General features: G+C 34.2%; 2 protein-coding genes across 7 annotated transcripts; one reads left to right on the forward strand and one right to left on the reverse strand.

Annotated features, from left to right (window-relative positions):
• The first annotated feature begins 3145 nt into the window (after positions 1–3145).
• Positions 3146–4751, forward strand: LOC18589333 (Fasciclin-like arabinogalactan family protein). Of its 4 annotated transcripts, XM_018126668.2 has the most exons (3): positions 3146–3349; positions 3700–3836; positions 3936–4751. In XM_018126668.2, the coding sequence occupies exons 2-3, from the start codon at positions 3806–3808 to the stop codon at positions 4424–4426; spliced, it is 522 nt and encodes a 173-aa protein (XP_017982157.2). In that variant the 5' UTR covers positions 3146–3349; positions 3700–3805; the 3' UTR covers positions 4427–4751. The 4 variants fall into 4 exon arrangements, with proteins under 4 accessions (XP_017982157.2, XP_007014314.3, XP_007014313.3 ...); XM_007014252.3 differs by having other exon boundaries at positions 3147–3349; positions 3700–4751; XM_007014251.3 differs by having other exon boundaries at positions 3147–3349; positions 3721–4751.
• A 366-nt stretch (positions 4752–5117) lies between these two features.
• Positions 5118–20180, reverse strand: VLN5 (actin filament bundling protein P-115-ABP protein). 3 transcript variants are annotated; one of them, XM_018127899.2, is made up of 24 exons: positions 20026–20180; positions 17848–17969; positions 17507–17606; positions 17077–17145; positions 16719–16955; positions 16438–16615; positions 16185–16317; positions 15807–15969; positions 15568–15715; positions 15319–15419; positions 14374–14529; positions 12920–12988; positions 12750–12818; positions 12506–12643; positions 11637–11765; positions 11260–11407; positions 11101–11111; positions 10622–10762; positions 10266–10391; positions 10120–10185; positions 6214–6541; positions 5921–6123; positions 5626–5817; positions 5118–5538 (listed from the first exon to the last, which is right to left on the reverse strand). In XM_018127899.2, exons 2-23 carry the CDS (start codon positions 17901–17903, stop codon positions 5704–5706), a joined length of 2883 nt encoding a protein of 960 aa, XP_017983388.2. In that variant the 5' UTR covers positions 17904–17969; positions 20026–20180; the 3' UTR covers positions 5118–5538; positions 5626–5703. The 3 variants fall into 3 exon arrangements, with proteins under 3 accessions (XP_017983388.2, XP_017983389.2, XP_007014317.3); XM_018127900.2 differs by lacking the exon at positions 20026–20180 and adding an exon at positions 19256–19584 and having other exon boundaries at positions 5652–5817; XM_007014255.3 differs by lacking the exon at positions 20026–20180 and adding an exon at positions 19256–19584.
• Between the last annotated feature and the right edge of the window lie 1425 nt (positions 20181–21605).

The following is a 21605-nucleotide window of genomic DNA, read 5'->3' on the forward strand; positions in this document are numbered from 1 at the left end:
ATAAAAGCGTGCATGTAGATATCATCATTTTATACTGTCATCGCATGCCACATTTATTTCGCAAATGGTGCGGGAATTTCGATGATGGGATTTTCCCGAGGAGCTTGTAGAGACGAGTTCCTCCGGGGATATCTCTAGGTGAGGAAAATTTCGAGACTTCACCAAAGCGTTGGGATGGTCTTCGAATGATTTTTCAATAAAAGATTACCGACTCCATTATTTAAAATAAACAAGTCATGACACCATTTTACTTTTGCATCATGTGCATACGTAAAATCGAATAAAAGATTCATTCAGCCAATTTAATAAAAAAAATTAGTTAATAAGCAGGAATTAAATTAAAAGTAGGCTATAATAGGATAACTTAAGATTAAATGGTACCGTTCATGGAACGGGCGTCACGGAGGTGCTAACCCTTCTCCGTGCGTAACCGCACTCCTGAACCCATCTTTAAAAAAGGACGTGGATCAGTTCTCGTTCTTTCGACAGACCTAAAATTAATTTAGGACTTCGTCGATTAGAATCCGATTAATAGGTGACCAATCACACCTAGATAAAAAAGATTGGTGGCGACTCCTAAACAATTTAATTTTCGTCGACGTTTGACGTACGGGTTCCCGGACCTGCACGTTACGACAAATAATATAATTAATTATATTAAAAATATATAAAAATTAAGATAATTAATAAAATATTTACCTATTCTCTCATACTTCATAAATATTTATTTTCTCTCACTTCCACAGCCTTATTAATTCTGAACTAATTATCTCATTTTTTATTAAAAAGATGCAAATGTCAAAAGTAATTAATAAAATGACATATTTTCTCACTTCTTTAATTATGTATCTAATAAATATTAATTTTATATCGTTCCCAACTATCTTTTTTTTTTTTCAATTTATAATATCTACTCTAGAATTTTTCTTCTGTCATTTGCTCTTTCTTCTTTTAACTTCATATTTCCTCCGAATAATACACAAGAAGTCTATTATATTATTATCTTCGTAAAGTTATGAGTCTCATTTACGATTTGCAATAAGTATTCAATAATTAGGTACTATTATTCTAATCTTTGCAGACTTTTTTACTTTAATTTAGAGTTTATATTATATTATTATATTATCTTTATTTTATGTGGTAGTTAATTTATTTGAATTAGAATTTTTATTGTTGATTTTATATTAAATATTTAAAAATATAAAATAATTATAATAGTTAAATATTTTTTGTACTTCATAATAAATATTTGAATATGTCAAATTGAAAATATGAATTTGGTTAGTCAAGCTTTAAAAAAAATTTCTTAATTTCAATAAAAAAGTCATATTTGAATATTTTGCTTTGGGCCCTTAAGGTTATTAAGCAGCCTATGATTCTATTGCTAAAATCCCTTAACAATCTTGGTGTTGACTTGATGCAACATTGCAATCTTCAATTGATGAAATCTCAAATTTTACCTTTAAAAAAAAAAGGTAAAATACCCTGACCATTTAAAATTTGACAATAATTCAACGCAGGTCGATTAGTTTTTAAAATAAACATTCTGCTCCAAATGTATAAACGACATTAATACTTAAATATAAAATATTTAAAATATCATTTTTTTCAATTTTTTTCAAGTCGATCGATGCTGAATCTGGCAATGGAATGCCAAAGAGAGCACTGATTTAGACTCCCCAAGAGAGCACTCCCTTAGGGAACACTAGACTGGTGCTCCTCTAGGGAGCATTGCTTGGCTTCTTAAGGGAGCACCAGTCGGATTTGGCATTCTCCAGCTAGATCCAGTCAAGAGATGACCGACCAATAGACAAATTTTTTTGAATAAAAAATTATAATTTATATAATGGTAATTTTTAAAATTTAAAAAAGGGTAAATTTGTTTAAAAAAATTATCATGTCTTCAAACTAACGAAAATGTTAACAATTGACTAACAGCTAGACTTATGTATTTAGAGAAAGAAATTTTTTGAGACAGATGCTCTATTTTCAATACTAATGAATTCGAGTGGAATTATGGTCAAAATTTAAAGTGGTGAAGGTATTTTACTTAAAAAAAAGTATGCTGTTATGATATTTTCACTAAGTTGACATAATGTTGACTATGTGTTGATGTAATGTGGTTATGCTAATGGAATCTAGTAAATGTTAATTACTATACAGTGTAGACAAAAAAAAAACTATTAATCACTGAATCACAGTGCCATAATCTTAAGATCAAAAGGAAAAAGAATCCCGCTTGATTAATCCTAGAGAAAAGTTGCCATAAACCATACCAGCAAACCGGCTAGCTAGTTCTGTCTCTCTAGTCTATACTTAATTGAGTCACTTTGTTCCTTTTCAGACAACTCAACCAAACCCAATCCTTTGCCTTTCTTTGTTTTTCTTTTGCAAAGAATCTGATTCATTAGCAATCTTAAAGCAAGTTTATGTTCTGATCTTCTACTACCTTTTCTTCTTCTGCTCTATCCCAACCAAGCTTTCGATTCGAAGGCACTGATATCTGTGCTATTGTTTGTTTAGGCATTGCAATCAAAGAACAAATAAAGTGGGCAGTTCTAAGGCAGGGTGTTGCTTCTTCTTCGGCTAGTTTTACCTATTTTCTTTCATTATTGAATTAATTATTATTAAGTATAGTAGTATTTAGTTAAAAATTGTGTCTTTTTCATTGTTGGGGTCAGGTTTTAGCCCAAACATTGCAGGATGCTCGATCTTGAGGATGTTACACTTCTACTTCAAATGAGGTATCGTCAATCCAAATAATTACAACGGATGATTGTTCATTTCACATTATCAAGTTTTTGCCATGTCCACTTTCCACCACGTCAGCATTTGTGTCACATTAGCACGTAATTAATTTCGTGTCAACAAAAAATGTCATATCAATTTAGTAAAAATTTAACCTACTTAACAATTAAATTTAATCGTATTAAAATTAATAAATTGATCAAATATAATATTTAATTTATTCAAATTATTATAAAAAATAAAATTCTTACTTTTTATAGAGTATAAATCTAATTATATAATTTAATCAGATCTTTTAAATAATTGAATAGTTTTCATGCATAATGCCAATAAACAACTTGCATCGTAAAGTGGCATCGCACTAGTTTTGTTATAATTGAGGCTAAACAGTGACAAGTGCATTTTTAACTGAAAAATGGAAAAGCTAAAGGAAAAAACTCTCGTTATTCAAGAAGTGCGCTCCAGAGTTGAGACTCGTTCATCGCCAGCAGCTCAGGCTCAGCCAAACCCACCCCTAAAAGTTGGAAACCGGAGCTGGCGACCCTCGGAAGGTTTCGTTCTTGTTGATTCTTCATTGCTATATCTGCATGCAGTCAACCAGGTATCCTTTTTCTCTTGCAATTTGATTTCAGAATCTGTCTTTTGACCTGTGTTTCCATCTTTTTTGTTTTTGCTCAGTATCTGTGTTTCCATTTCTCTTGTGACGTGGGATCGAATACGATTTTTTGGTCTAAATCTGATGACAAAAGGAACTCTCCTTGCTCATCTGATGGGTGTTTACTTTTTTCTTTCTTTCTTTTCTTCTGAGAATCATTTTTCAAAAATAAAATAAAATAGCAAGGAATTATTGTTTTTATAGGAAATCATTTTTAGTATAATAATACATTGATTTTTAATTCTTCTTTTTATTGTTTCAAATCCGTTTGATTCTTTTGTGCTACCTGCTCCCAGTTTGATTCATTTGGCAATCAGGTAAATAGATTCCAGGAGAATTTTGAGGAAGACAGTCAAAATCAGGCGGATTTCGCTTCTCACGGGGAAGAATTGAGTGCAAGTCATGAATAATCAGCAGAAGGAGATGAGGAGAGGTTACCTTTTCAAAAACTCAATTGCTTTTGTACTCTTGGTGGTGTCCCTTTGCTGTTTCTTGGTGGTGATCATTTCAATGCTTAACGTTCCGGATGCAGCACTAGGCAATGCAGCAATGCCCTTGTACAAGAACCTAAGCATCCTTAAAGTCTCTGATAATGACAAGCCACTCTCTACATTTGGGAACATGATGATTCAGATGTTACCCCAAGATCTTGCTTTCACTGTTTTTATCCCTTCCGAAACAGCTTTTACGCGCGATCTAAGGTTACGCAAGAATGAGAGTTTGGTTGGAGAAAAGATGAATGATGCATACGCAGTGATCTCTCGTGTGTTAGGTTTCTCAGCTATTCCTCGCATTCTGGATTCAGCTACGGTGCCTGCTGGTGGAGAGGTGTCTTATGATTCCTTGTCCGGGTTCACATTGTTCGTATCAAAGGATGTAGGAGGAGTGCTGATGGTGAATGGAGTGAAGTCAGAGAGGGTTGATATAAGGAGAGGGAAGCATGTTGTGCATGTTATGGATGGTGTGATTATGGATGCTGAGTTTGAGCAGTCAGTTGAGCCCGATTTTGATGTAGATGATTGACATTAGTTTGGATGGGAATAGCTATGATTGCAGTCTTCATTCTTATACACTTTCTCAACTGAAATTTCATATGATGTATAAAGAATTCAGGGGATGATGTCTTGAAGGGATATAGTTATGATTGTAGTCTTTTTCCCATTCTTTACCCTTTCAATCTGTAGTTTTGTGTAAGCATAGAAGAAAATGTAAGACTAAGAGCAGCAGTGACAAAGTTGCAAACCTTAAGAGCCAAGGCCATTAAAACCCTTTCCAGTAAGAAGACGAATGATCTTTTGCATGGATGATCCTTTGGAATCAATATACAAAGACTACTTCTTCTTTTGAAGCTTTTTATGTACGGATTCTTGCAATATGATTTCTTACCTTCAGGTGTATAAATGCAGAATGTTACCGTTTGTAAGCCTCGGCTGAAGCACACGACCGATCCCAAAATGGCCAAGGCAGGGAACAATAAGTTTAACAACAATTCACAAAACTCAATGTCTATCCTTTTTCTTTAAAAAATAAGTTAATTCTTTGGGGCTTAATAGTTAATATACAGAGCAAAATGTTAAACGAAAACAATATAAAGTCAAAACATTTTAGAAACAAATGTTTCCCACAGTCGCAAATTACCTTGTTCAAACAAATCTTAAAGCGCCTAGGCTCTTTTAAAGAAAAAAGATGAGACATGTAAAAGACTCCTAAAGGCTAAATTAAAAAATAAATCACACTTTTATTACCAAAAACAAATGAAGAGTGAACTAGATATTACACTCTGCTGTACACACTTTTCATCCTCGGTTGTACAATACAACCTAAATCGTCTGCATTTGCAAGCCCCTAATATTGCTCTATTTAAATCAATTTTTTAAACAAAGATTTGAAAACCAAAAACAAAAATGCAACCTCACAACAAACCTGTGACCATAAAAGAATACCAATTAGCTAACTCAACCAAAAATAGGAGGGAAAAAGGAAGAATTGCTAGACATTCAAACAACCAGATGAGAAAAAATTGGTTGAAATCCAGATATTTGTCTATCAATGAATAAACAAGCTTCTTGGGAGCAGAAGCAGCTAAAAATGCACTGACGCTGTCCCTTACACTCCTGAGAAAACGAGTTCTCCCACTGCAGCCGAAAGAAATAAGTGCAGTTAGAATTATTCACAAAGTGTAATTTAAGAAAAGCAAACTTGCTGATGGAAAGAATGTGTACAGATTTGCAAGCAAGTCTTCATCCACCTGCAGCCTCATTTGCAGGGGTCTAAAGAAAAGGCAGATCCGTCATGGAGACTTAGAACAGTTGAAGAGCCATTTTAAGCTTGTTCTGTTTCCACTTCGGCAACTTATAGAAGGCATCTTTCGTCATCCCAAACTTCTCCTTGAACTCCTCGGATGACAGGTAAGTCTACATGTGACAAACATAAAAATCTCAGAGAAGCAATCATCATATAAACCTACAAAAAACCTAATAAGCTTTAACTAATACAACACCCATCTTAAAATTATACCTCTCGCTTGGTCACGTCTATTTCGGAAACAGGATCTGTTGATGTTACTTTAAGACGTTCATAAGGGTATACTGGAAGGCCTTCCTCATCTTCAGCCTCACCCTCTTTCACATCTTCTTGTATAGTCAGGGATTCTAGTCTGCTGCTCATAGAGTTCTCCTTAAGGTTAGGCTCTGGTGTTGATTTCGGTGCAGGTGGGCTCACTTCACCATGAGGGATACATATTTCAATTTTGATAACAAATAAAAAATACAGAAATTTATCTCAAAACTCAAATAATAAAAAATGCATACCTTTCACAGATCTAGGTATGATAGTCTCTCGAGCTGATGGGGGTTGTTCGAAACTTGCAGTAAGAGCTGCTATAGCAGCAGACTTCGATGCCAGTTTCCCAGAATCTGGGGTCACAGATTTTGGGTAGAGTTTTCTAACCATTGGTGGTGGAGTAGAAAGGTTTCTAGCATTAGGGTTCTCAAATGTAGCTGCTAGTGCATTGAAAGCAGGAGACCTGCCCCTCACTCGAACTCGGTCAGGGCTGAAGGACATACTTCTGGAACGTTGTGATTTGTCTGGCACACTAGACCTTCCTCCATATGAAACAGGTGTTCTTCGCTTAGGTTTCTGACCATGCAATCAGATGTTAAATCAGAGAATTAACACTCAATAGGACAGTTGAAGTATTGACAAGAACAAAAAAGTTAAACACACATACATGAGTGTAGCTTATCCATGGGTAGCTTCTAGTTTGGTCATTTATTTTGTTTGAACCCCCAAAAGAATTTGAACCCACCCATTTGTTCAATGTTTAACTAAACTTATAGAAAACAAAATGTTACATCAAAATAACCATTAATTTTTTTATTTGAGAGAATGATTAGATTTTCTAAATTAATGAAACTATTATTATCTTTGTAAAAAACAAAAATTATCCTACACACAAGCGATGGCGTTTTTAAGCTCCACAAATGGGTTTAGAGTGTTGACACGTCCCATTAGGTATATTTATTATAATTAATAAATTAATTAATTATTAAATAGATATATGACAACCATTTAACCCGCTTGTGGAGTTTAAAAAGTCCATTGCCAGTATATAAAATAATAATCATTGCAAAAAAATATGATAAAATATCTAATTAGTTTTATGGATCTATTAATTATTTATTATTTTTTAAAATAGGTCAAACAAATCTGCACATAGCACTCATGAATTAACTAGTGTCAAGTAAAACAAAGTATTTTAAGGTTCCAACACCATAAACAGGGTTCAAAGAAAAATGTGGTTGAAAATCAAGCTTTGACAAATAGATTTGTGTACGAGTTTAACATCAGTATACCTCTAAACTGACAAACCAATTTCAGACTAGGTTTGGTTGTGAGGACTAAGAACTGCTTATGTTTCCCTCCCAGGCTAAAAACTAAAACCTAAGGCTGGCAATTCATGTTAGAGGGTTGTAATTTTGTCGTGTCAAGATAAGATATAACAGATAAATAAGTCAACAAGAACATGACATGATTAATTAATCATGTCAAGGGCCTTGACATGAACACAACACATTTATTACATGAGTTATATGACATGACACAGATGACACGTTTATATAATTTGATTAATTTGTTTAGACACAAAATAATTAACTTATTTAGCACCAGTAACTTGTTTAAACACAAATAATAAGTTATTTTATGTACTTTAATTAATAATTCAATAAATAGGTTTAAACAAGTTAGAAATGTTATGTGATTGACCTATCAATACTATTATTTAAATGTACCTAAATGGGTTAGGGGGGTCAACCTTCATTAGACACAAATTTTCATGGCATAAACAGGTTGACACAATTATAATATGAACATTATCATTTAAAACCCAAACCCGATGAACTCCTTGTCGTGTTAACGAGTTGTGTTCAAAATTAGGGGTCTACTAAAACTCTCTAACAACTTCTTTTTAAATAAAAAAAAAACATTGAACAACTATTCCACTTACTCATCCCTTTCAATTCAATGTCTTGTTCATTAAAATCCTGACCCAAATTTCTGACTCATATGCACCCTCATTAATAGTGAATGTTGAACCTTTTTTTGCTTCAGAGTATATTTAACCTTCTATCACCACTAAACGCAAAATAAGATCAATGAGTGTAAAAGCATCATATGAATCAAACCAATAGTTATTCGATTTCCGTCATTCTCGCTTCTAATTTTTAAGGATATAAGGATATGCACCAATCATTAACACCTTCAACTTTCTGTTCAATTAAACTTCATGACATTCAAATGAAAGCATTTTTCACATCAGAAAGCCAAACACCAAACTAAAAAAGAAACTATAGAGAATCATCCAAATTTTGAGATGAAAGGAATTTTAAGAATCACTACCAGATACCTCTTAGATTCTATGTTTCTTTTTTCTTTCTACTGACTATATTTTGGTTTGAGTAAGTGCCTGACCCTCTCTAATGATTATAAAGACATAGTTTCAGACATATCTATTGCACTCTATTGTACAGTGATGAATGAAGCAAAAACTCGAGGGGACCATAAGCTACACAAATCCCACCAAAATCTCACCATATCTGTCCACGCTACTTACAACGAAAGCTTCATTGTACTGGTCTCTCATTTTGCACTCAGATATTTGTATATCTAGGTTAATGATACAATGCTGCAAAAAAACAGTGATGGAAAAACGTATCTGGTAAAATATTGGAAATTTATCCTATCTGCTCATGATGCCACCACCACCACCACATAGCAGAATAATCACTTTCAAATATAGATCTTTATTCTTCAATTAATGTTCATGCTGCATTTGGACACGAGTATTTACTGAATCTGTTTCAATTACTATCATTTCTACTATTGTCTTTCCTAACAGGAAAAGCCTTGTTTCCTGCACTCCTACGTATAAACAAGCACACTCCTCACATTGTTTACTAAATACTACCAATACTGATTGCACTCATTTCTTTGTAAACACAAATCAGCCTGAGTTATCCAGATATCATGTCCATGCGATTGGCTATTAATTTAGAATGAAAACTTTGATCTAAGCCTGAGATGCAGGATGGCAATAAGCAGTTGTTATACTGGCAAGTATGACCACTTATGGTTAATCTCCATATCCCACCACTACTTTTCTAGCATGTCAGAGGAAAGAGCTCTTTTCTCCTTTTCCTCACACCCCCTTCTCCCTTTTTAACTCTTTTTAAATGTAGCAACTGTTGCAAAGTTGCAAAAACACCAAATCCCTTCTCCTTACCATTGCATACATCCTACAATGAGAAAAAGAAATTCCTCTACAAAACCCAAAGTACAAAGTTCGCTTTCATGGTTGCTTATAAACGAAGGGAATATAGTTGCTTAGTATTATTGGCACTCTCACTACCTAACAAAATACAGTTAAAACAATGATTTGGTCAATCTGAAGCAGAGAAAGAGAGAGAAGTGTAGAAGAGTGCATATAGCATTGCCAGTATATTTACCACAGCTACAGCTATTACATAGCAGAAAATGTCGAGAAGGCAATTAGAAGTAATAATTTCTAGAAGCTACTACTCTTGTGAACCCCCAATATCAGCATTTTAACTTCCACATGCAAGACAACTAACCTGACCACCCCTCTCTTATCCTTTGGAAATGAAAGTGGGAAGAAGGAATATTATCAAGAAAGAAGTATCTGCATTGTTTTTATAAAAGAATAATAAAAAGAACATCAAACATGTGCCAAACATATGACAGATAGACCTATTTAGTGGTGATCTTGCAATATTTATTCTTTCTGAACATGCCATGTTATGGACTGTTATTGTTTTACAGAGCATAATTTAAAGAAAGACTCCTCGTAACTTCCAATTCTTGACAAATGTTCCAAGTCTCTCTGATTATAGCTCTATGACCAAGGTGATGCACGGTTAATAGAACATAAGCAGTCATCTCAAGTGAGAAAAGTCCAAAGAGAACCGTTCCTTCTAAAGTAAAGAGGTGTAGTTCTTTGGCAGACATAACATGTAACCAAGAGTTCCTTTCCATGTTGAAAATTATCATATGTCAGACTTAAGGCAAAATACATTCAATATCAATAGCCAAGAAGTAATGATGCAGCATATGTACAGCTTAGGGCTTGGATAGTGATCGATCAATATCAAAAGCAGAGAAAATTCAACTAATCTGAAAAGAGTAAAAAGAAGTCTTACATCCATAACTGGTGTACCCCCATTTTTCACTATGGTAAGTTTCCTTTGAAATGAGTTTCCGTGCATCTGCATGCAAATAAAAACACTAAGAGCCCTGCAAAGATAAAACAACCATGATGACTATGCATGCAAGCAAAGACACTCACTGTAAACTTTGCAGAGTCCCATGTGAACAAACGTGTGAAGAAGGGAGGCTCACTCCCTTCCATGACTATGTATATTGGAGTTTCACGGGACAAATTTTCTAAGAGAAAATCCTGCTCAAGAAATTTCTGCGCAACAAGAGAAGGAAAGGTAAGAACACACCTAGCAAAACACACCAGAAACTATTACCAAGTCTTAGCATGTATTTTTCCTTCTAATTACAGGGGAGGAGTTGTATGACTTAAAGAAATGCAGTGGCACTCATCATCCATGATTTGTCTATGAGAGTAAAAATAATATCCTTGAAAAGGAGAGTGCAACTATAGTTTTCACCTTCCATGCAACCAGTTGATCTTACCTCACCAATAGTTAGGGCCTGCAATTTAGTCTTGATATCAACCTGTTGCCCAACCCAGACAAAGATATCTGAGTGACAATCTAGAATGAATATATCTTCAGTCATTAAATCATCCTGGGTGAAGTTATATATCTCCATCACCTGCAATGAAACTTCAGTTCAAAACCACGGTACAGATAAACAACAAGCAGGTACAATAATGTTTTTTTCTTATATTAGAAGTTTTCCTGCAGTATAATGTCAATAAATTCAAAGCAGCAGTATATTAAATAATGCTGCAATATAATAAGAATAAGTGCGCTTAACAAGAATGAGCTGTGCTAGCATGACTTGTAAATAGATGGAACATATAAGTAACAAAGAGATTTGATAAAATGGTTACATTACCAGAATCAACATACATGAAATTAAAAATTCAAACCACATCAGCCATTGTCTATACTATGGGATTGGAAAGTAGCTGAAAGATAGATACACACCTTCAGATTCCCTGCAATCGGGGTTGCAGTTTGCAAATAACCATGGAAATGAACAAAGAAAAGTAATTAGAAATTTACAATTACAAATTAACATTTTACATTTCTAGAATCAAGAGACCAGAAATAAGCTTTATAAACACCAGGGAGAGTTATCAATACCTTTTGCAAATGTGCAAGAGAATAGGTGAGGATCACCTTCGGGTTCCCTTGAAATCTTTTGGCTTGGGTATTCAGATTTTCCTCCCAGCAACTCCCAAAACAGTTCAGATTCTGATCCTTCCTTTTGTGGCTTGGATTGTAAATTAGGCTGGAGATCATCAAAAGGGAATTGTAAACAAAAAAAAAAGGGAGCACCAACCAATTAGACATAAACATGAATAGAAACTTAAAGATCCAAACTGAAAACTCAAATAACTAAATCTAAAGTGATTCACAATATTCAATACAAATAAATGCAACCAACATACTTAGCCATACTATTCTGTCAAGCCTAAATCAAGTTCTGAGAAGGAAGTTGCTTAAAAATAACATCAAACCTTTATGAGATCTAGCTGTCTCTCAACAAGCTCCTGATCATCTGGAGAAGTTAAGTTTCCAGCCCATGTAAAGACAGTGGAAGCACTATGTAATATGTAACAGTAGGATGAGTTCAAAGATGATCCGACCTGATAGGAGTTAAATAAAAACAAAGTGAAGAGAGCTTAAGTTCCAACCTGTACACAAAATAAATGTACTCCAGAACAAATTGAATTCATAATTAAAATTATAGATGCAACCAGTAAAACAAATAGGATTTGATCCCCAAGGAAAGGCTAAGGTTAATTCAAGGACTTCTATGGTAGTCTCATGTTTAAGTTAAACGAGTGTGAAAACCCTAAGGGAGGTCCAAGGAAAAGATTGAGTATTACACAACATTCATCAAAAACAACTGTAACCTTATTTGCAAGCAACAAAGTTTTTTGGTGGAGTTCAACTCTTTTTAAGCTAAACTTTAGCAGACTAATATAGCATTACCCGTAAGCAGTATCACATCACTATCTGACTCATACTAGCTTTTTCCTTCTACTTTTCACCTCAAGTACTCAAGTTCACCAGCAACTAATAAAATCACTTGGGGAATGGTTTGCTCAATTTAGCTCATCTACCCTTCGCATTATTTTGCCTTTTTTTTTCCCAGGTGAATTATGCATGTAAATCACATTGGAATGCCATAGATCAAAGACATGAAAATGGCAGATCATGGTCCAGTCACTTGTGCAAGTTCAAATGCAACAAAAATGAGTACCAGACCATAATCAAGATGAAATGTTACACCTTTTCCCACAAAACATTAGTTCTATCAGGATCATACTTGTTACTGAGTTCTGGAGGACACAAATATAGTAGATATAAACATGGGACATACTGCTTCAACTTGTATGGCTTGCATATTTTCAGGTCCAGAACCCTGTACTCGAAACAGTGCAACACCATCTTCTGTGTATGTCCCATTTGGGATTTCCTTCTCCGCAATATAATTCTTGTATCCATCACTATGACCACCCTGATGAATTTTACATAATTGAACCAGTCATCTACAGAAAACCTCATTATCTAAGTACGAGTATCCATTGAAGGAAATAAAGTTTATGAATTAAAATTCCTCAAACCTTGAACACAATAAAGCTCTGGAAGATTGAAAAGAATTGAATAGGTTCGCTTCCTTCATGGATGCAAGCCTGATAATCAGTCAAAAGATACAATCAGAAGCAAATTAAAAATGTATTTAATTCATAGCTTCAGCAATAGAATGACAGTGCCTGAGGCAAAAGAAAATTACTTGGGCAGCCAGGAACTTCATCGATTCAACCATTTTGCTTGCCAAAGAGACCGCAGAAACTCTTTCTTCCTGTTATGGGAAATTGCATAATTAGTAAAATAAGAACAGTAATACAAGCATTGTAAGAAAAGGTAGCACAATAAATACACAAGTATACACAGATATAATATAGGTATAGGAAAAAAATGCACATGCATGTTACATACATGATATACTGATACAGAATCACACAAGAAGATGCTTATAAAGAACACCACCCAATGAGAGACAAAAAGTTAGAAACAAATAACTTCACATGCACAAGGCTCAAGCAGAATGCTGAACATAAGGCAAATAAACAACTACAAATGGTTAACCTTCTTTTCTAATGCTAATTCCAATTAAAGCAACTTTTCTTCATGATTGTTCTACAAGTATAAAGGGACTCTCCCTTAAGAGAAAGTATACTGATCAAATTTAGCCAATATAAACAAGTTTCTCCATGAATACATCATGAATCACAGTCATATGCATGGAAAATGTTGTAATAGATGTTTATCACAATACCATAGTATAGAGATGGAAAACGTTCAACATATGAAAAAACCAACCCTACCCAACCCAAATTTACTCTAAAAGTTAGCCACCCAAACCTGGTCAATTCAAATAACACATATCTAAATGGCATAGAGAAAAACTCGATTGCTATGTAGCAAAGAAAATGTGGCAAAACCTAACCAACAAAACAACACAACCTACCCGTAAACCCAAACCTAATGAGTTAAAAAGTCAGCCTAAATTCTGAAATGACCCACAAAGTCAATACCTGAAACAACATAACCCCAAGCCTAACCAGCCCAATTGCCACCTTTACTATAGTACACATACTATTCAGCAGAATTGACAAGAACTGACTTGCAAAAGATTATATTCCAATGTGCAGATATTAGACTAATGATTTTACATATTTATAATTAAAAATATAAGACTCAAGATAATCGTGCAGACAAATGATTAAAATCCCAAACAGGGAACTAGCTCGATCATCTTCCATAAATTCGTGGTACTCAAATGTGGAAAGCAGCAGGTTTATATCATCTGAGGTGTTAATAATATAAAAATAAAGAGAGCCTTAAAGCTGATAAAACTCTAATACATAAGCACTTGGATTCAATTCTTTAAATAGAACTATTCTAAATTGCTAAAGAGTGTTTTTCTGGTCCATCATCATCTGTAGAGGCATGGACAGGTGAAAGTCATAATACAGGTAAAGGGAAATAAGGCAAGCAGTAGCCGAAACAGAATGGTGATCTCTAAAGTAATCTTCCAATATATCTCAAAGCAAAAGTTCAGTCATTTCCTATTCTCAATGGTAGTTCATGAAGATAGTTGGAGAAATTATGTTGAAAGCATTATGGCACTCAACAATTTTGGGAACTGAGGGACCAAAAAAAGGTTAAAGAATGCTTAATCACCTCAACACTCTGCTTTCCAAACCATGTTCCTATAAGATATTCTTCTTTGTCTTCTCCAGGATAGGAATACTGAAAAATATAGCAGTCTCCGCTGTAAAATTTTGACTGATCAGCAGCTGGAAGGAGAACTTTTTCCTGGCCATTCACAAGCGAAACCTGCACAGCCAGGACAATACTGTCATCAGTCAGCTGGTATCAAACTCATGGTAAATATGCTACATCTATATTATGTCCATAGGATGGAAGGAAGAGCAACATTACCGCTCAATCCAGTCATAGATAACATATTATTGCCCATTGAATGCATCTCCAAAATACTCATAGAGCATTGCAGCCAAAAACAAAACTGTAATTGTCCAGAAAATAATTGTAGGTACTATAGTTTTTCTTTTCCACATTTTTCTTTGGGTGTGTCTACATGTATGTATATGATGCTACCCAAGCTGTTCCTCTATTATGCTGGGTGAGGCTTGGCCATTGACTCTGCTTGCCTCAACTTTTCGTTTCACGCATACAAGTGTGTTCAGTGGGATTTACCTTTCATCTAGGTAAAACAGGGATTTTTAATCATCTGCCAAACTAAAAACTAGTATGTATAATTGCTGAGAGTTCGTATAAAATACTTTTTAAATGTAGTACGACATATATAAATATATTGTATGATCTAACATTTGAAATTTGAATACTTTTTACACATAAAAAGTAATTTATAATTTGCTATGTACTTACCTTACAATTCAAATTTAGTATTTTCAGTTCTATTTTTACTTTTACTTTAATTATATTAAAATACTATATTACTTTCATCTCAGCTGCCCCCCTCCCCCCCCAAGCCAAAATTTGTAGCTCCACCACCGTCTGTGGGAGCAAGGCTATAAGGGATCTAGAAAATACAAAGATTCAGCACACAGACAAATAGCCATACACAAGTAAGTACAAATATACCTGCAAATTTCCTGTGCAATCAATATATGGTTGAGGTTCTTCCTTCACTGGAGCAGCTTTTAAAAGACCCTTGACGTTCACCCCCTGGCGTTGTAAAAGAGCTGCAACACCATTGATTATATATGAATGATAGTTTTTCAAGTTAACAATGGCAATGATGATTATTTGATGGCTAAAACAGTAAAATCTCAAGCCAGTACAATTCATCCTGCAAAGACAACAGTACTGCAAGATATTTCAGTCACTGACCAGCAACTTTGCCTCTGCCATCCTCAGAGACAGCTACATTCGTGGCCAAAGGCCAGGACTCAAACTTCGACCGAAACATAACAGTCTCAAATCCCTCAATTACACGAATTATGTGGGATTTCACTCGATCAGAAGCACGGATTAATTCCTGTTCAGTGTCATCAAGAAAGATAAAAGAAGTAAATGAGAAATCCATATAAAAATAAATCTAGATCACATTAGAAAGGAATTGATATTACCTCAGCTGCTCCACTTGCACTCTTTCTTTCATCAAGAGGAGTACTTCTTCCCATCCATACAAAGACTTCTAACCCACAATCCAAAATATAGCATTTATTTGTTTCCAACAACTCTCTCGTCAGGGAATCAGCCTCAACAGGCACCGCCTGCCCCTTCTCAACACTTGAAAAGCAATCACAACCCAATGAGAACATTTTTCAAATTACAAATTACAGTACAAGAAAAGAATTTCTTTCACCAAACGCAAAAGCATTTTTGATTTCCACTCAGGTAAATTATTGGTCAATTTAGAGAAAGAAAAATTGCATTTGTGGAGGTAATCAACTCAACATTGATCGACCACCACCACAACCACCAAACCCAAGACAAAATTTTACCTTAGTAACTTGGTTGGATGAGAACCAACAGTCTTGTCCTCCTCACTAGCAGTCTTTCTTGGAAGTGGAGCAAAGCCACCAAAGAATCCCCAAAATTCTCCAGTTTCAGCATCAGCCATCAACTTTCCATCTTCTGCATAGTGTAATTAGACTGAAATCATTAGTTTATATTCAAATATTCAATTATCCACTTCTCACTCCATTCATCTTATTCTTTTCTTTCTTTGTGATCACAATCTGTTAGTTTACTCACCAATGGCAGCGACTTCGCATTTTCCATCATGATAAGTATCTTTAATATATTGGACAACTTCTAGAGCTTTTGCCCTCTCTTGAATGGATGAATTGGAACCATTAAATTGAAAAATTTTAGCCTTGGTATCCAGTATAAAGATGTCATCATGGTTGAGTGAGGATCGAGCAAAAGGAACCTGCCACAACACATGTTATGAAATTCACAAAGAAAAAGGATTAAATCATGCTCAAGAATGAGAATAATCAGTCCAAGAAGATCACTGAGGTCCAAAAACTTGCCTCTTTTACATGGACAACATGTTTTCCTCTACACACAAACAAACGTGTCTTATGTTCCTCTTCCTCAACATGTTTGAATCCAGATGCAACCCCACCTTCTTGGGGTATGATGCAAGGCTTAAAATAGGAAAGAAACTTCTCAGTTTCATGGCCCTGCACTTCACGATATTGAACAGCACGCCCTCCAAGAGCAGCATCAAGTTCAACAGTCTTGACTGCAGCAGCACCTGCTTCATCCTATGTTAAACGAGTTGTGGTCACAAAATCGGTCTAAAGTTTTTTAGTTCAAAATGTAATCTATTACTTGCTGAATCTTAGAGTTCAACAAGAAATAGAAATTTGTGGAAACAAGGTTTACCTGGGTTGTATTTTTACCAAGCCAATAGTGGATATCATGGCGTAAGGCACCACTTTTTAAGGTAGTTGTCTGCACCAAAAAATAGTATATTAAAGAACAATATTTGGAAAATGAAGACTTAAGTGCAAACCTTAAACCAGAAGTAGAATCTGGTAAATATTAGTAGTCAATATTTATGAATAACCCCAACGGAAATGACAAGACAGCATCAGCCAAATTCTAAAGACCTGGCAAAGTTTATCATTAAAGCCTCTAACAGACTCTTTTCTCCATTAACATGGCCTTTTAGCAGTCACAATACAAAGAAACATTTTTAAGTCTACAAGCTTCAAATTTTACCATCTTCACTGCCAAGTTTTGGTGCCAAGTGCCAACAAAAACATGCAACATGTAAGAAATACAATTTGATACCCCCAACAAAATAACTTGCCTTCAAAATAACATAGGAATCCCCCATGAAAAATTTTCCATAAGATGACTTTGGAACAGGAACAGGGAGGAAGTTTTCAATGCGCCAGATTTCAATTCCACTGCACACAGTTAAGGAGAATAATTCATGCAGAAGCACAACTAATAACCAGACATGCCCAAGATTAAAATGGCAGTAGATGAGATAGTTATTGGCTTTCTCTAAATTTTTCATCCTAGACTCAGTGTACAACCTAAATTTACTAGGAAGAATGATACTTTCAGACTATCGATCTAAAGAATGGTAAATAGTCATGCTGATGATCCATAAAGTGGCTCAAACTTTCCAAAAGTGAAGGATACGCTTTTTGCCCAGCTCCCTGGAAAGCTGAATCTAAATCTCTCATGGAAACGGACATACTGTTTATGCAGCTTTATTGTTTTGATCTTCTAGGTCTTAAGCTGGAGGAAACAATAGATTTAACCTGAGACATAATTGGCACCATTAAGTGAGTATGAAATAGATATATAAATTACAGCAGGAAGAGAATCTAAAGAAAAGAAGAAATGATGCTTGCTCAAAACACTTTTTTATGATATGCTGTTGAAAAGGTGATCCAATTTATTAATCAAAAATCATATAAGGAGATAATAACATCAAGATTAGACCTCGTTCCTGATGATTGTGGAAATGAAAATTTTAGTAACAAAATATCTCACCACATCCAATCTTGATACATATGACTCGAACATAATTTTCAAAGCAAAATTTGAGAACCACTTAAATTTGGAACTGTATTTATTGCTCATTAAGTACAAGAATCTCCTGTATTATACTATACAAAGCACATGCTTACTTCTAAGCAATCTATCATTGTTTTGCATTTTCACATCAAACACTTTATCAACATTAACAGAGACCCCCTGCATCTCTTATTTGGTTGCATTGTTCACTTCTTTCCAGGTGTGCTTGCCAGCTAAGGACGAGATTGTAGTTTGATTTTCATTTTCCATGTGATTAATAAGCAGGTATGCCCGTTTCTCTTAATCAGCTCTCTTTGAAATTAGTCCCATTTCAAACTGTAGAACAAATTTTAGCTGGCTATACAAAACCATCGACAAAAAGACAAAATTTTAAAACTGCATACAGGTCACCCAAATAGATCAGCTAAGACCAAGCTTAGGTTCCTAAGAGTTCCCACTTGACCACTATCTTATCTTTATCCTTTTCAGCTAATCCCATGAAAGCAAACTACTCGTTTGGATGTCCTACTAGTGCCATCTTCGAGAAAACCAAAAAAGATTTATCTAAATTGGAAATCCAACATTCTAACACTGTGTTTTAGATTTGAAGTTTCCCACATATCGAAATTCAATGTCATGAGGGTGAGAAAGAGACCATATGTTGTTGAAATTCATATCAGAGGAACAAAAACAAAGGAAAATCATGCTCCCTTAAAAACTGGTCTACTTAGCAAAAATCAGGCGAAAGTAAAATGAAGTTAATTCATCAAAGATGCGCTAAACTTTTAAATCCCAACACACCACTAACCAATCAGATCAAATCCTCACCAACCAAAAACAAAAGCATACCACAAAATAACCCACAAACATAAAAAAATGTCCAAACTTCACAAAGCTCAACAATCCAGAAAAGGCATTCTTTAAGCTATATGTCTTCTTGAATTTAGCAAATGGAACATTAATTCAAAATAACCCAGATACCAAAAATCCAAAAAAAAATAAAATAAAAATATGATAAAAAAAATACCTGGGTTTGAAGACGATAATCTGGAAACAAAGCAGAACCCAGATCCAAAAAATTGAAGAAAAAATAGAGAAAAATAATAGGAGAGTGTATTAAGAGCAAAAAGCTAAGAAGAAGAAAAAGCGAAACACAAAAAGAGAGAATTGGAATAGAAATTCTAGAGAGAGAGAGAAAGCATGAGTTGTAGAAAGAGAAAAGTTGGAGAGAGAAAGAGAGAAAGGGAAGGGCTGTAGGGAGTTGGAGGGAATGATGAGTGCCAGGCGTGCTTATCACTAACGGCAACAAAAAAAGGCCACACCCCACACCCAAAGAAACTCAAAATGAACTGTAAAATCTCATTAATAATTAATTAATAAACCTTATTTATACAGAACCCAAAAAAAAAAAGAGCATGATTATTAATAATGCAGGTAGAAATATTTAAAGATCAATCAAGCACAGTAAAAAAGAAAGTTGAAAATTTTGGGATGATGGGATTTGGTACTTGATTCCTTTTGTCATCAACAGGTAAAAACTTGTTGCTGCATTCCTGCTTCTTCTTCTTGGATCTTTCGTAATAATCCTTTTACCTGTTTTATTTAAGTTTTGGGGTGTGATTTGCTTTAGATAAAATTGGGAGGAGTTACAGTTACAGTCACAGTCATAATTATTACAAAAATGGGTTATCAATGGAAAGTATAATCAATAATTAACAGTAGAAAGCTGAATTAAAAAAAAATAAACATTGAAAATGGAAAGAAAGTGGTATAAAAAAGATTAAAAAGAGTAATTACCTTTCCTTATGGCTTTTTAATTGTTTTACAGATAGAATTTGTTGTTGTGGTCGACGATGACGATCTCAGAATCTTTGTGTTTTGCAAGAACATGGGTATATCTCTTCTTTCTTTTTTTTTTTCCTCTTGTAATTAGATGAATTTTTTTTTTATTTTGTATGTTAGTGCAGAATTTGATTGAATAAAACAATAATTAGAAAAAAAAAAATTGAAAGGGGAGGTCCGAGAAAGACTAAAGTTTAATGGTTAAGGTTGATGGAGAGAGAAAGGTGAGTTCCGCTTTGTTAGGATTGATAGTGGAAAAAAAGGAAAGGGTCGGTCACCGGCCATGATTCATGCATCGCCAATTTGCACATAAAAAGTTGAGGTGGGGCTTGATGTTAGGCCCTTCTTTTCTCCGTCGGCTTACGCCTTGCCCTTGCTGCTGCTCCTCTTCTCCTTTCCCCTTTTACGTACTAACTAGCTTGACAACTTCATTTTTCTTTTCTGTTAAATTTCGCAGACTATTTTATTTTACAATAATAATCAAATAATCGTCTATAAATTAGCTTACAGCTGAAAAATTCAACACAAATTTAGAATTGTATCTCCTTAAAATTAACTTCATTGATAAAAATGATATAATGTCATAATTATACTTTGAATGAGACATCCAGCGGTTATAATTTGATATTCTATTTTAGAGCTCTTAAATTCGAATTCTAAAATAGATAAAATGAAATTTATAAGATGAAGAATAATTTACTTTTTATTAAATGATTCAAATTATCATGCAAAAAAAATTAAATATGTTGGTAATGAGGTTGCCTTTTCTCTTACTTTTTTTTTAAGAGAAAAAATAATAATAAAACTTTATTTACGCTCTTTTTTTAAGATAAATTACAAGAATGGTTACAACATTTTTATAAAATTTTTGTTTTGGTTACTGAATTTTAATTTGTTCCAATTAAGTCACTTAGATTTGTCGATTATATCAAATCCGAAAAACATCTTAACAGACTTCAATCAGCCAAGTGATAGTCTAATGACATAAATTGCCATATCAATCAAAACTCATAGCTTTTTAATGTATCTTTTTCATCTAAAAACTAAAATTATATACTTGTAGGTGAGGAGGAAAAAATGGGAAAAGATGAGGGGAGAAGTGAAATAGAAAATAATGACATGGATTTTGATCGATGTGGCAATTTATGCGGTAAATATGTGACAGCCATGTCATTTTTGCATCCCTTGGTTGGATAAAATTTGTTAAGGTAATTGATATGGTAGTATAATGCAAAACTTAGTGACTTTTTTGCAACAAATTAAAGTTTAATGACCAAAATGGGAGTTTTGTAAAATCTTATTGAATGTTCATGTAATTTATTTTTTTATGCCCTTTTATTGAGGAATATTCTTTTTTATACTATTTAAGAGAACAGAAGGTCATTATAGTAATTAGGAGAGCTATTTTAGGAGTTTAAAATGTTGATGACGTCATAGTAAGATTCAACCGTGGACAAAAAAACAAGAAATGGTCTGATACATTCTATTCTTACCGCCGCCAACCTCAGCCAGGGTGGCTAAAGACTAAACTTGGT

Source organism: Theobroma cacao, chromosome 9 (genome assembly GCF_053813885.1).
Source record: "Theobroma cacao isolate CCN51 chromosome 9, ASM5381388v1, whole genome shotgun sequence".
NCBI lineage: Eukaryota > Viridiplantae > Streptophyta > Magnoliopsida > Malvales > Malvaceae > Theobroma > Theobroma cacao.

Bases quoted from the DNA above. Each gene is read 5' to 3' on its own strand.
- LOC18589333 (XM_007014252.3), top strand. From the start codon at position 3,806: ATGAATAATCAGCAGAAGGAGATGAGGAGAGGTTACCTTTTCAAAAAC.
- VLN5 (XM_018127899.2), bottom strand. From the start codon at position 17,903: ATGTCCGTTTCCATGAGAGATTTAGATTCAGCTTTCCAGGGAGCTGGG. The intron at 15,970-16,184 runs GTAAAATTTTGT...TTGCTTTTCAAG, and splicing joins CATCCAACCAAGTTACTAAG to TGTTGAGAAGGGGCAGGCGG. The intron at 10,392-10,621 runs GTAAGATCAACT...CTTGTTGCGCAG, and splicing joins AGGCCCTAACTATTGGTGAG to AAATTTCTTGAGCAGGATTT.